At 43.3% G+C, this 12,416-nt stretch overlaps 2 protein-coding genes and 1 long non-coding RNA gene across 4 annotated transcripts in view; all 3 read left to right on the forward strand.

Annotated features, from left to right (window-relative positions):
* The window catches only part of LOC148042948 (uncharacterized), a 281,857-nt gene extending 271,931 nt beyond the window's left edge, over nt 1-9,926 (forward strand). Inside the window, exon 2 of the long non-coding RNA XR_015698347.1 lies at nt 9,053-9,926. This is a non-coding gene — a long non-coding RNA (uncharacterized LOC148042948). The remainder of the gene's footprint in view (nt 1-9,052) is intronic.
* LOC106545078 (phospholipase A2 inhibitor gamma subunit B-like) lies at nt 331-7,373 on the forward strand. The gene is made up of 5 exons (XM_087727552.1): nt 331-752; nt 2,662-2,775; nt 4,387-4,530; nt 5,493-5,618; nt 6,178-7,373. Exons 1-5 carry the CDS (start codon nt 701-703, stop codon nt 6,453-6,455), a joined length of 714 nt encoding a protein of 237 aa, XP_087583678.1. The 5' UTR covers nt 331-700; the 3' UTR covers nt 6,456-7,373.
* Nucleotides 9,927-11,789: 1,863 nt separating the features above from the next.
* The window catches only part of LOC106545075 (phospholipase A2 inhibitor NAI), a 9,104-nt gene continuing 8,477 nt past the window's right edge, over nt 11,790-12,416 (forward strand). Inside the window, exon 1 of one of the 2 annotated variants that reach the window (XM_087727017.1) lies at nt 11,790-11,893. The gene's annotated coding sequence lies outside the window, so the exon portion shown is untranslated. The remainder of the gene's footprint in view (nt 11,894-12,416) is intronic. The other variant, XM_087727018.1, reaches the window with a different exon arrangement.

Below are 12,416 nucleotides of genomic sequence, written 5' to 3' on the forward strand. Positions count from 1 at the left end.
CTCCGTGGTCATGTGGCCGGCATGACTCAACGCCGAAGGTGCATGGAACGCTGTTCCCTTCCCACCAAAGGGGGTCCCTATTTTTCTACTCGCATTTTTTACATGCTTTCGAATGGCTAGGTTGGCAGAAGCTGGGGACAAGTCACGGGAGCTCCCTCCGTTAAACGGTGCTAGGGATTCGAACCGCCAAACTGCCGACCTTTCTGATCAACAGGCTCAGCGTCTTAGCCCCTGAGCCACCGTGTCCCGCAGTTACAATGACGCAGTTCAAATTTTCAGCAGCAATTCAACCGCGCTTAATAAGCAGTCTGTGTTTTCGTCTGGAGGATAAGAATTGGCAACTTTAAAACTGGCACCGGGCAAAATATGTAAAGATGACTTTGGCTGGCTATTAAATGTTTAATCTTTTATTTGGCTTCATTCCCAAGTCAGTTTGTTGTTCAAGTAACTTTTACTTTTGGACAGCAAAACAGGAAGCAAGTAGATTTAGTTTCCCGCAAAGCATTCCTTCTGTTGTCTCTCTCTCTCCCCCCTACTTCCAGAAAACCATTTTTATTTCTTAAATCCGTCTCTTTTTTCAGGAAGTGGTGGTTTGGGGCCGCTGTTAAAAATGCTTCCTCAGCTTCGGGCAACCTAAGAGTATTTCCTATATTCAGGATTTCCAGATCTGCTGCTTTGAACAAAGCACCAGTCAGCCGTCATGAAGACTTCGCTGATAACCTTCCTTCCTGTCACCCTATTTATTACCAAAGGTAAGTAGGCAACAGGGACAAATGTTTTGAGGCGAACGGCTTCCATGCCTTCGCTGCTTTTGGAAATTTGTAGCATATATTTTTTTCAAGAGAATTTGTGGCGCGCAGACAAGGCTGTAGACTTTCAAAGAAAGGAATAATTCTATTTTGCATACAGAAAGGGAGGTGTTTTGGGGGAGCTGATGAAATCTCTAGGCTAGTGTTTTTTCAAACTTTCAACTTTTAAGGTGTGAAAACTTCATCTACCAGAATCCCCCAAAACAGACCCCAGTGAGATTCTGGGCAGGATCTGTAAATAGTAGTACTATCTTCTACAGGATCGGAATACCGTTGCAGACTGTTTTGAAATATAGAATAGAACAGAATAGAGTAGATTAGAGTAGAATAGAGTAGATTAGAGTAGATTAGAGTAGATTAGAGTAGATTAGAGTAGAGTAGAGTAGAGTAGAGTAGAGTAGAATAAAATAGGAATAAAATAGGAATAAAATAGAATAGAATAGAATAGTTGGAAGGAACCTTGGAGGTCTTCTAGTCCAACCCGGTATATAAGTCTAACTGCTATTGCTATTAACCCCCTGCCTAGTCAGGAAGCCCTACACCATTTCAGTCAAATGGTTATCCAACATCTTCTTAAAAACTTCCAGTGTTGGAGCATATAGATTGGGGAAATCTAGTTTTGTGGCTTTTATAATCCTCCGTTGGTAAATGGATTTCAGTGTCTGGATGCAAAGAACTGAATCGCTGTGAAAAAATTAAAATCTGAAAATTTAATTTTAAAGTTAACATTTTTTTAAAAAAATCCCCCTCTTCTGATTTGGGGGATGCAAAAGTTGGAAATGTGAACATGATCAAAATTTAGCAAAAATTCTTGGCTGGAGTTAACTGGACTTATTTCTCAATTCCAGTGTTCTTAACCACCGCTCCAAACTCATATGTTATAATTTAACTTTTTGGGGGTAATTTTAATTTCTTCCTATATTTATAATTGCTTGGATATTTGGGTATTTTATCTCTCAGTAAGTCGCTGAGATTCATCTCGAATCATGAGATGGGCAGCAAATGAATTTAATAATAAGAATAATTTAACAACGCCATATCCAGTCTGAATATTTGGCTGATGGTGTGATGTAATGGGATAATATTAGGTAGTACCTAATATTGTCTTGGGTGCAATCCAAAAAACATCTGGCGCACCACTCGAACCCCACTTGCATTGATAAAACCACCATCGATCAATAGCAAAAGGCAGCTGGCATCCTGTGAGGATACCTTTAACATCATCAAACAACAACATCTGCCTATCCCAGATCATTGGGAAGGATGAAGATGGATAAAAATGGCATATCCAGTCTGAACATCTGGCTGACTATGAACCATAATAATAATAATAATAATAATAATAATAATAATAATACTCAATGAACCACCTTTAATAGTTCAAGTTCACATATTTATTTTATTTGCATCCTGAAAACTGTTTGGAAGTTTAGGTAATATTGTCCCTCTGGGTATCTAGAAGGCTGGCAGCACAGTGGTTAGAAGGCAAGCAAATTCTGCCCGCAGTCTGGAGTTCAATCCTGATGGGGCTGAAGGTTGACTCAGCCTTCCATCCTTCTGAGGTCGGTAAAATGAGGACCCAGATGGTTGGGGGCAATGTGCTGACATTGTAAACAGCCCAGAAAGTGCTATAAAGCACAATGGGACAGCTTATAATTAATTGCTCTATTTTAGTGCACCACTCCCTTAAATTAGCTTCATAGAGCTAGCCTACAGTTTAAGGGATTTAGAAGATGTACATCTGGAAGGTTATTGATGAAATCTTGCTGTGACCTTGGTCTTAAACTGGGCAGAGAGGGGAAAAAAAGAAAGTTTCCAATTTGCCGTTCTTTTGTTGTTGTTGATGTTGTAGGAATATCTCTGGAATGTGAAGAATGCTTTGGACTAGGAGGTTGTTTTGGGAATATGGTGGCATGTGACTTTGGGAAAGACACATGCAGTGTTACCAATTTGGTCCTCCCAACGGGTAAGTTTAAGAAGATGTGTCTCCTACAGGCCCCAAGGAGGTTGTTCTTATTTCATTATTATTCTGCCTTTATTATTTTATAAATAACTTGGGGCAGGGAAAATACCCAATACTCCTTCTGACTGACTCGTATTTCCTCACACTGTGGCCTGGGAGGGAATGATTGGCTTTCATGACTAAAGTGGGATTAGAACTCACCATCTCCTGGTGATTGGCCTGAAGACACCTAGCTGGCTTTCATGGCTAAAGCAGGACTAGGACCAGGGGTAGGTTCCTACCGGTTTGGACCAGTTCAGCCGAGTTGGTAGTAACTCAGCCGGCCACACCCCCAAACCGGTTCTATCAGCAGTGCCACAGGGGGCGTCATCTTGTTTTTGGCTTCTGCACATGCGCAGAAGCAATTTTTTTACTACTGTGCATGTGCATGTAGCACGCATCAAGCGCCGATGTGTGCAAAGCACGTCCTTGAGCAAACTGGCAGTAAAAGAAGCCAGAACCCACCCCTGACTAGAACTCACCTTCTCCTGGTGATTAGCCCAAAGTCACCCAGCCATCTTTCATGGCTAAAGTGGGACTAGAACTCCCGGTCTCCCAGTTTTTGGCATGGTGGCTTAATCCCTAGACCATCCGTAGTATACATCAAGAATGAGGCTCCCATAGAGAGGAGTGGTCGAGGGGGAGGGGAAGTAGGCTAGAGGGGAATGATGGAGGGAAGATGGAAAGTTGGAGGGGGGTGAAAGAAAGAGGTGTATGGAGGGTCGAAGAGGTATATTGGGTTTCTATTTCTGGGGGTATTGTTGACAAGAGGAATTGCTGTGATTATTGTTTAATGTTGTATGGCCCCGGTTATGCACAGTATATATGTGACTGTATGAAAATGAGAAATGGAAAATAAAAAACACATTTTACAAAAAAAAAAAAAGAAAAAAGAATGAGGCTCCCAAAAAGTAGGCACATATTACCTCAATTAAAAAATACTTAAGATTTGGGGTTTTTTTTATGGGTAAGGTCCCAAGTGTTCCTCAACCTACTCACTCTGGACTGAGTTCTGAAGGGAGGAATCTTTGGTGGAAGGACTAAGTTCTCCTCACTGGGAGAAACCCAACTGGAGCCATGCAACAAAGGGGTGTCAAACTCGATTTTATTGAGGGCCGCATCAGGGTTGTGTTTGACCTTGGGGGGGGATGAGGGATGTGTGACAAGGGTGAGCATGGCCAGTTCGACGTCACTCATGTCAAGGGTGCCTGTGGTGACCTGAGTTCTGTGCCAGTGAAAATGGGCTCCCGAACTCCGTTTTCAGCTACGACGGCCTCCTGCAAACCTCTGTCAGTGAAAACAGAGCTTGGGAGGGAGCTCCATTTTCGCTGGCAGAGGCACCATAGGCCGGTCATTTGTTGCTTTCTGGGCAGCCTGCGGGCCAGATCTAAGCAGCCTGCAGGCCGGATCTGGCCCCCAGGCCTTGAGTTTGACACCCCTGATCCAACAACTTGCTTGGCCTTTGAAAGTGAATACCTTCTGTTCTGTTCTCAAACATGCTTCCTACTGACTCTGCAACAACCTTCATGGTTTCTTTGGGTGGTAAAGCTGTTTCCCCCTCTTCATTTCCCACAGGGCTATTCCTGACTATAAAAACCTGTGTCTCATCCGAGGTCTGTGACAAAGGCATTCAAGTCATTAACTTGGGCCAGCGAGGAAAAGCTGTTGGCCACTTAAGATGCTGCAAAGGAGATGACTGTGGAGTCACAGTCCGTCCAGGTAGGTCAGGCTGTGGTTCTTCTCACTCAGGTTTCCCCGTCTTGTTCTCTGCTTCAGGTGTTCTGGGAACTGCACTTCAAACAGTCACTAAGCGAAGTGCTGTTTGTCAAGGACTGCCAGTACCTTGTCATGAATATTCTTAATAAGCATTATTAGTCTCTCTCTCTCTCTCTCTCTCTCTCTCTCTCTCTCTCTCTCTCTCTCTCTCTCTCTCTCTCTCCCTCTCCCTCTCCCTCCCTCCCTCCCTCCCTCCCTCCATCACCTATCACCTATCACCTATCACCTATCACCTATCACCTATCACCTATCACCTATCACCTATCACCTATCACCTATCATCTCTCTCTCTCTCTCTCTCTCTCTCTCTATCTATCTATCTATCTATCTATCTACTGTATCTCTCCATCTCTCTATCTCTCTATCTCTATCCATGCATCCATGCACCATGCATCCATGCATCCATGCATCCATGCATCCATGCATCCATGCATCCATGCATCCATGCATCCATGCATCCATGCATCCATGCATCCATGCATCCATGCATCCATCCATCCATCCATGCATGCATCCATGCATCCATGCATCCACGCATCCACGCAACCACGCATCCACGCAACCACGCATCCACCCATCTATCTATCAATGGCTGTGTGTGTGTGTGTGTTTGTGTGTATGTTTGTGTGTGTGTTTGTGTGTGTGTGTGTGTTTCAGCATAACTCTGGAACACCCTGAGCAATTTCAACCCAACTTGGTACACAGATGACTTATTCTCTGGGAAAAAATAGCATGGGGTTTTTGCAGTATTCTTCCCCTGCCATGCCCACAAAACCATGTCCACAAAGCCACACCCACAGAACTGGTAGAAAATTGTTTTGAATCCGGCCACTGCCTAAAGCCCTTTTCATTGGGAATATATTTGTATCTCATCCCATGTCTGATGGTTCTACTTTTTTCTATAGAAATGCCCAAGAAGGCCCCAGGCAATGGGAAGCAGTGCCCAGCATGCTTTGCACTGGGAAAAACATGTTTCGAAGAAGTTACGAATTGCACTGGAGATGAGCTGTACTGTGTCGAAGGACTTCTGGGTAATTAATTATCTACTTAGGTCAACCTTCCTCAAATTACATTAGCCTGATTTTGGATGACAACGTCCCTCGATCAAGAGGAACAGATCCCCAGCTCAAGATTTCCAATGGAAGTCTCCATGAGGAAGGCTGTCTTAGAAGCCTCCAGGTTGAGTTCATACATTGGCCAAAGCCTTGGTTGGTTGGTTGTGGGCGGGTGGTGGTGGTTCCTGCGGGCATTACTACCGGTTCGGTGCCTGAACAATTTTGGAGAACCGGAAAATAGGCTGGCCCCACCCTCACTTCCTCCCAGCCTCCCAGCTGATCTTCTTTTGTTGCCCTGAACAGGAGAAGGGAGCTGGAAAGCAGGTTAGTGGGGTGGGGAGGGAATGGGGATTTTGCAGTAGCCTTCCCCTGCCATGCCCAACACACCACGCCACGCCCACCATGCCACGCCCACCACGCCATGCCCACCAAGCCACCCCCACCAAGCCACCCCCACCAAGCCACGCCCACATAACTGGTAGTAAAAAAAAATTGAATCCCACCACTGCACTCATCCCTTTCATTTTCTCTACAGATATAAGTCGTCTGGAGGTCAGCTTGAAGGGATGTGCAAACAGAGCTCTCTGTGATAGTCTGGTTGGATATGAAGCCATGGCTCCTGTAAACAGTGGACATGACGCTATGCAATGCACACCAGGCTCTTCAATCTACCAACAGGAAGTCTCAACCGTTGGCCAATGGAATGACCTAACCCAAGGGAACTCTGGGGGTGTTAATAATTCCATACCCAGATGGTTTGGGCTCATCATCACAATTCTTTCTGGCATCCTTCTGGGGAAACTCCTGGGTTGATTTTTTGCCAAGTGTAAAGATTTCATCATAGGAGAAAAATCGAGCTGGCCTATGGTATTCCAAAATCTGGAGTCGGGTAGCATTTTTTCAGCTAAGAATGTTTATTAAAAGCAATACGTTTTGTTTTTTTGTGAGCTGCAGCTGACATCCGAAATAGGCTTCATTAGATGCTTTAAACCATCAGGTTACCTAAAGATCCAATGATCCAGCTAGCTTCCAACTTCTGTCTCTTCTATAATCATAGATATTTTAAAAGAAAACGAGGAAAGGTTCATTACTCAGAGGCTCACAGCACTTGAGTTAATGCTTTTGATATCCAGGAGTGTCCCTCTAACAATAGAAGGGCGGGCTAATGTCCTTTAATGTTATCACTAACGGTGATGGTGAGAATCAATGCTCAATTGTGGTTCTCAATCACTATCAGATCGATGTACAGTCTTTAATTCCTTTCAGCAGTAACCAAGGCAGAGTTCCTTCTTTGTGGTTCTAGAAACAAATTCAAAGATTACGAATAGAACAGAACAGAGCAGGATTCTTTATTGGCCAAGTGTGATTGGACATACGAGGAATTTGTCTTCGTTGCATAAGCCCTCATTGTACATAAAGCTGTAAGCAATAAATCATGATCACAGTCATCTTAAAAAATACGTTCATCATAACTCATAAGCTTTTGATCAGGAGCACTTATATTAGGAAGAAAGAAGGTAGTCATCAGAAAAGAACTCCATCAATAGGACGGTCAGGTAAAGCCTCTTTATACAATTTATTCCATTGCCAAAATTGCCAGCGCCATTTTTTAAAGGTCCTCCAATGAAAAAAAAAAGAAGAACAGGGATGAAAGCTTCATTTTTCTGGAAAACTCTACCTGCTTGTAATTTTGAAAACCAAGAACCCAGTGCTGGGATTCAGCCGGTTCAGGCTGATAGCAATAGCAATAGCAATAGCAGATTTTTATATACCGCTTCATAGGGCTTTCAGCCCTCTCTAAGCGGTTTACAGAGTCAGCATATTGCCCCCAACAACAATCCGGGTCCTCATTTTACCCACCTCGGAAGCAATAGCAATAGCAATAGCAGTAGACTTATATACCGCTTCATAGGGCTTTCAGCCCTCTCTAAGCGGTTTACAGAGAGTCAGCATATTGCCCCCAACAATCCGGGTCCTCATTTTACCCACCTCGGAAGGATGGAAGGCTGAGTCAACCCTGAGCTGGTGAGATTTGAACCGCTGAACTGCTGATCTAGCAGTCAGCTGAAGTGGCCTGCAGTACTGCACTCTACCCACTGCGCCACCACGGCTCTTCGATTCAGGTGAACCGGTTATTAAATTTCTGACTGGCCCCAACCCTTCCTGCCTTGCCCCTTCCAGGAGTCCCCTCACACCCCGTTTTGGCTCCCAGGTGACGGCATTTGCCTAAGAATAGACCAAGACTCTGTTTCCTGCCTAAAAACATGTTTCTCCATTTCTCATCCAGGGAAATGTAGTATTCTGCCTTTTTAATATTTCCTAAAATATTTCATTTTCCTAGGAGAGGAGTGGGTGCTAACTTCCTACAGGAGCTTCCTCAAATCAGGAAGGGATTATGAAGTGAACTTCGTAAGCTGGCATATTGGTGGAAAATATCTTTTCTCTCTCTCTCTCATACCCAGCAGTTTATATATAACTTAATATCTGTTAGGGGTATCTCCGTTGGGAGACAGAAAGTAGCACAGCGGAATGTACAGCTAGAGAGAAGGAACTTTTCTAGTAGAAGAAACACACAAACAGAGTCTCAGACACTGCTAGTAAAAACAAGTAGCTTTACTACTAATAATTGCTTCACAAGCAGTGATAGTAGATGTGTGTCCAAACACAATTCAAAGAACAATTGCTTACAGTCGCAGTTCACATTCCAGTCATCAAGCAAGCAAGTAGTTATCAAGCATAGGACAAGCAGAGAGAGAGAGAGAGAGAGAGAGAGAGCTTTCCTGACTCCCTCTTATTGCAAAGTTAATTACAGCTGACTGTAAAGTCAATTACAGCTAATAAGTTACATTCACCCATTTAAAGCAACATCGACCATTTGTTATTGTATATCAGTGGTTCCCAAACTTGGCAACTTTAAGACTTGTGGACTTCAACTCCCAGAATTCTCCAGCCAGCAGCAATTCTGGGAGTTGAAGTCCACAAGTCTTAAAGCTGCCAAGTTTGGGAACCACTGTTGTATATGAATCTATATTGCCTACCCAACACTAGGAGTATACTCTCAACAATATCCAAAAAAGCATTTTGAGGTCAGTGAGTCGGTCAAAGTAAGCAGACAGGAAACATCTGTTTCCTGCAAAGTTGGCCTGCAGGATGGATTGGAGGCCTGGCATTTTCTCTCCAGCCTCTCCTCCCGCCCCACGGCCAATGCATAGACTTGTCGTTCACACAAATAGCTTAGCACTCAACTCAACGGCCTGAGCACAAACCGGGCTTAATGCACACAGGGGCAAATACAGATGCTAGGTCTTGAGCTAACCTGACCAAGTTTGTTATTTGAGCACAAGTTGCAGTGGGAAGAACGATCTGGATCAGTGTTTGAGTTGAAGTCCGGACATCTTCAAGTTGCCAAGGTTGAGAAACACTGATCTGGAGGATGAACTATCAACAGGACAACAACCAGATAATAGAAAATTTGAGTCCAGGAGAGAGCTGTCATTTGGGAAAGATTCTCAGATAGGACCATGCCTAGTTCTTGCAAAGATAAAAGGATGGAGAGGAAACTGTGTTTAGACTGGCAGAATTGATGTCAACCCTGGGGGTAGACAAGACTTGGAAATCAAAAATTACAAATGTTTTACAAATTACAAATTACAAATTACTTTTATTATGAGGTTAGAGCAGGGATGGGATTCAGCTGGTTTGCACTGTCTGAATCCCACCAGCATGTTAACTTTTACATCTGGTTCGCCAAAGAGAGGTGAGAGGTACCTTTGGACTTGCAAGATTCGATTACTGTAACCTTACAATAAAAATTGTGCAGTGTTGGTTCTTTTTATCTGGACTAATTTGAAGTGCTGGTACATACCATGGCATGATATGGCCAAGAGGTGGCACTATAGCACTGATATCATTACTTCCTTTCCACTCATCAGGAAGGCAGATAACAGAGTTGGAAGGGACCTTGGAGGTCTTCTAATCCAACCCCTTTTTTTCAAGCAGGAAACCCTACACTATTTCAGACAAATGGCTATCCAACATCTTCTCTCTTTTTTTGCAATCTGTTTTTTTTTATTTTTAAACATAAAAAAACAATATTAAAAAAAGATCTCATCCATTACATACACTTGTAACATTTGGTTACAAGTGTTTTTGCATCCATATTCTCAGTTACATTTGCAATCACAATTTTTTCATCTAATATAACTAAATACCTCACTTTCATTGTACAATGTATATTCAATTACAATTAATATTTTTTCCAATAAACCTAATTCCCTTACATTCTTGATTGACTGTTTAATAACAATATATCTTTATATAATCACATATCCTGATATGAAAAAGATTTACCAACCATTTATATTTGTATATCACTGTTTTCAATTATGTATAATCCCACCAATCAACTATCCCAATCAATCAACTATGCTTATATTCATTATTGTCCTTCTTCATCATACATTCAAACAAAGATGTTATTTCAGACAAATGGCTATCCAACATCTTCTTAAAGACTTCCAGTATTGGAGCATTCACAACTTCTGGAGGCAACTTCTGTTCCACTGATTAATTGTTCTCACTGTCAGGAAATTTCTCCTTAGTTCTAAGTTGCTTCTCTCCTTGATTAGTTTCCACCCATCGCTTCTTGTCCTATCCTCAGATGCACTGGAGCAACCCACTACAGGCGTATGTCGTTGCAACCCACCACTGACCCAGATGGACATTTCTTCCAACACAACCTTCTGGCAAGCCAAGTCTGTGGGGAAACCAGATTCCCTTAATAACAACCGTGTTACTAATTGAACAACTGCCGTGGTTCACTTCACAACGGTGGCAGGAAAAGTCGTAAAATGGGGCAAAACTCACTTAACAAATTTCTCGCTTGGCCACAAAAAAAATTGGGGGGGGGAGCGTTGTGGTCGTAAGTTGAGAACTACCTGTAGTGCGCATGCATTCCCTGAAAACAGGAAGGCCAAGCATGCAGAGTCCTCAAATGTCTGAAAAACTGGGCACGTACCAATATGGACTCCCTTCAGTCGAAGAGGGCATCGACCTCTCTTAAAAGGTTTACAAACGTTTGCCCAGCGATTGCAAAAGAGCAACTAGATCAGACAAGAAGAGAAGTGTACCCTTAGCCTGTGTGCAACTTCAGGGTTGCATAATAATATTTATATAAGAAGGGGAGGGGGAAGAACAGTGACTATTCCTGCAATGATATTGCTGTTCCGTACTACAGATAGTCCTCCTCGGCTTCCGATGGCAATCGAGCCCCAAATTTCTGATGCTAAGCAAGACACTTCTTCTGCCCTGTTTTACGACCTTTCTTGCCAAAGCTTTTCTAGCTTTTTCTTAAAAACCTCCAGCGATGGAGCACCCACAACTTCTGGAGGCAAGTTGTTCCACTGGTTAATTGTTCTGTCAGGAAATTTCTCCTTAGTTCTAGGTTGCTTCTCTCCTTGATTAGTTTCCACCCGTTGCGTCTTGTCCTGCCTTCAGGGGCTTTGGAGAATAGCTTGACTGCCTCTTCTTTGGGGCAGCCCCTGAGATACTGGAAGACTGCTATCATGTCTCCCCTAGGCCTTCTTTTCATCAGACTAGACATACCCAGTTCCTGCAACCGTTCTTCCTATGTTTTATCCTCCAGTCCCCTAATCATCTTCGTTGCTCTTCTCTGCACTCTTTCTAGAGTCTCAACATCTTTTTTTATATTGTGGCAACCAAAACTGAATGCAGTATTCCAAGTGTGGCCTCACCAAGGCATTATAAAGCCCCTCAAATATTGGAAGACTGCTATCATGTCTCCCCTAGTCCTTCTTTTCATTAAACTAGACAAACCCAGTTCCTGCAACTGTTCTTCATATGTTTTGCAACCATTCTTCACCTGAAATCAATATTGACCACCTGGTGAATTTTTAATCTCAAATAATACTATCATGCCTGTAAGCCAGGCTGATCCAGCAGGCTACAGAAAGTTGGCTCCAGGATCAGAACAGGTCAAGCCCTTCTGGGCGATTGCCTCAGGTTATCCTTGAAAAGGACAGTGGACTGGCCAGAGATTTACCTTTAAAAAAAAAATCTCTATCTGGGTGGAAAGTAAATATATCCCAGAGGGATAATGGGCGGCTGAGAGGTGGTTCCAAAAACATAGTCTACTAGCTCTGCTACAAAAAGGAAACACATTGTGCCCATTGACCGGTGGCATCTGGTAGTCTTTGAGAAAAAATACTGGCTGCAGCTTCTTGAAGCTCTACGTAAGTGCCTACTTCCTTCTTAAGGGTTGAGGACCCTTCTACAAAGACTTGGATTCCTTTTACCTTACTTCAAGGTGGGCTGCTCCTGACCTTGGTTGATAGCCTTTGTTTGTTGGGCAGATAGTAAGAATGGAGTTTATTCTATGTTGCTACCCAAATATTAATCTTGAAAGGTGGGGAAATTTATGTATGGGTATATGTGTGAGATGGAGATGATGCGAGTCCCCATCCAGTGTTTCAAATGATCTGGGAGCTCAACGGAAGGCAGGAAAACAGAATGAAAGGGTTGGAAGGGGCTTTGGAGGTCTTCTAGTCCAACCCTCGGCTCAAGCAGGAAACTATCATTGTCTAATCCAGTGGTTCCCAACGTGGGGCCCACGCCCCGCAGGAGGGCAATGTGATCTTTAATGGGGCAATTTGAATCCTGTTGAAACCAAGTTAATGGCCTTTTAGGCTTTCTCTGTGTGAATAGAGTTCACTTTTTTGAGTAAAGTAAGAATTATATGTCACTGGTGTGTGTGTG

Source organism: Thamnophis sirtalis, unplaced genomic scaffold (genome assembly GCF_051295495.1).
Source record: "Thamnophis sirtalis isolate CommonGarterSnake01/CBP01778 unplaced genomic scaffold, rThaSir2_p1.2 scaffold_13, whole genome shotgun sequence".
NCBI lineage: Eukaryota > Metazoa > Chordata > Lepidosauria > Squamata > Natricidae > Thamnophis > Thamnophis sirtalis.

What these genes read in the sequence shown, in the direction of transcription:
- LOC106545078 (XM_087727552.1), top strand. Translation starts at nt 701, where the DNA reads ATGAAGACTTCGCTGATAACCTTCCTTCCTGTCACCCTATTTATTACC. An exon ending in CACCCTATTTATTACCAAAG is followed by an intron (nt 753 to 2,661) that starts GTAAGTAGGCAA and finishes TTGATGTTGTAG; the next exon opens with GAATATCTCTGGAATGTGAA. An exon ending in CAATTTGGTCCTCCCAACGG is followed by an intron (nt 2,776 to 4,386) that starts GTAAGTTTAAGA and finishes CATTTCCCACAG; the next exon opens with GGCTATTCCTGACTATAAAA.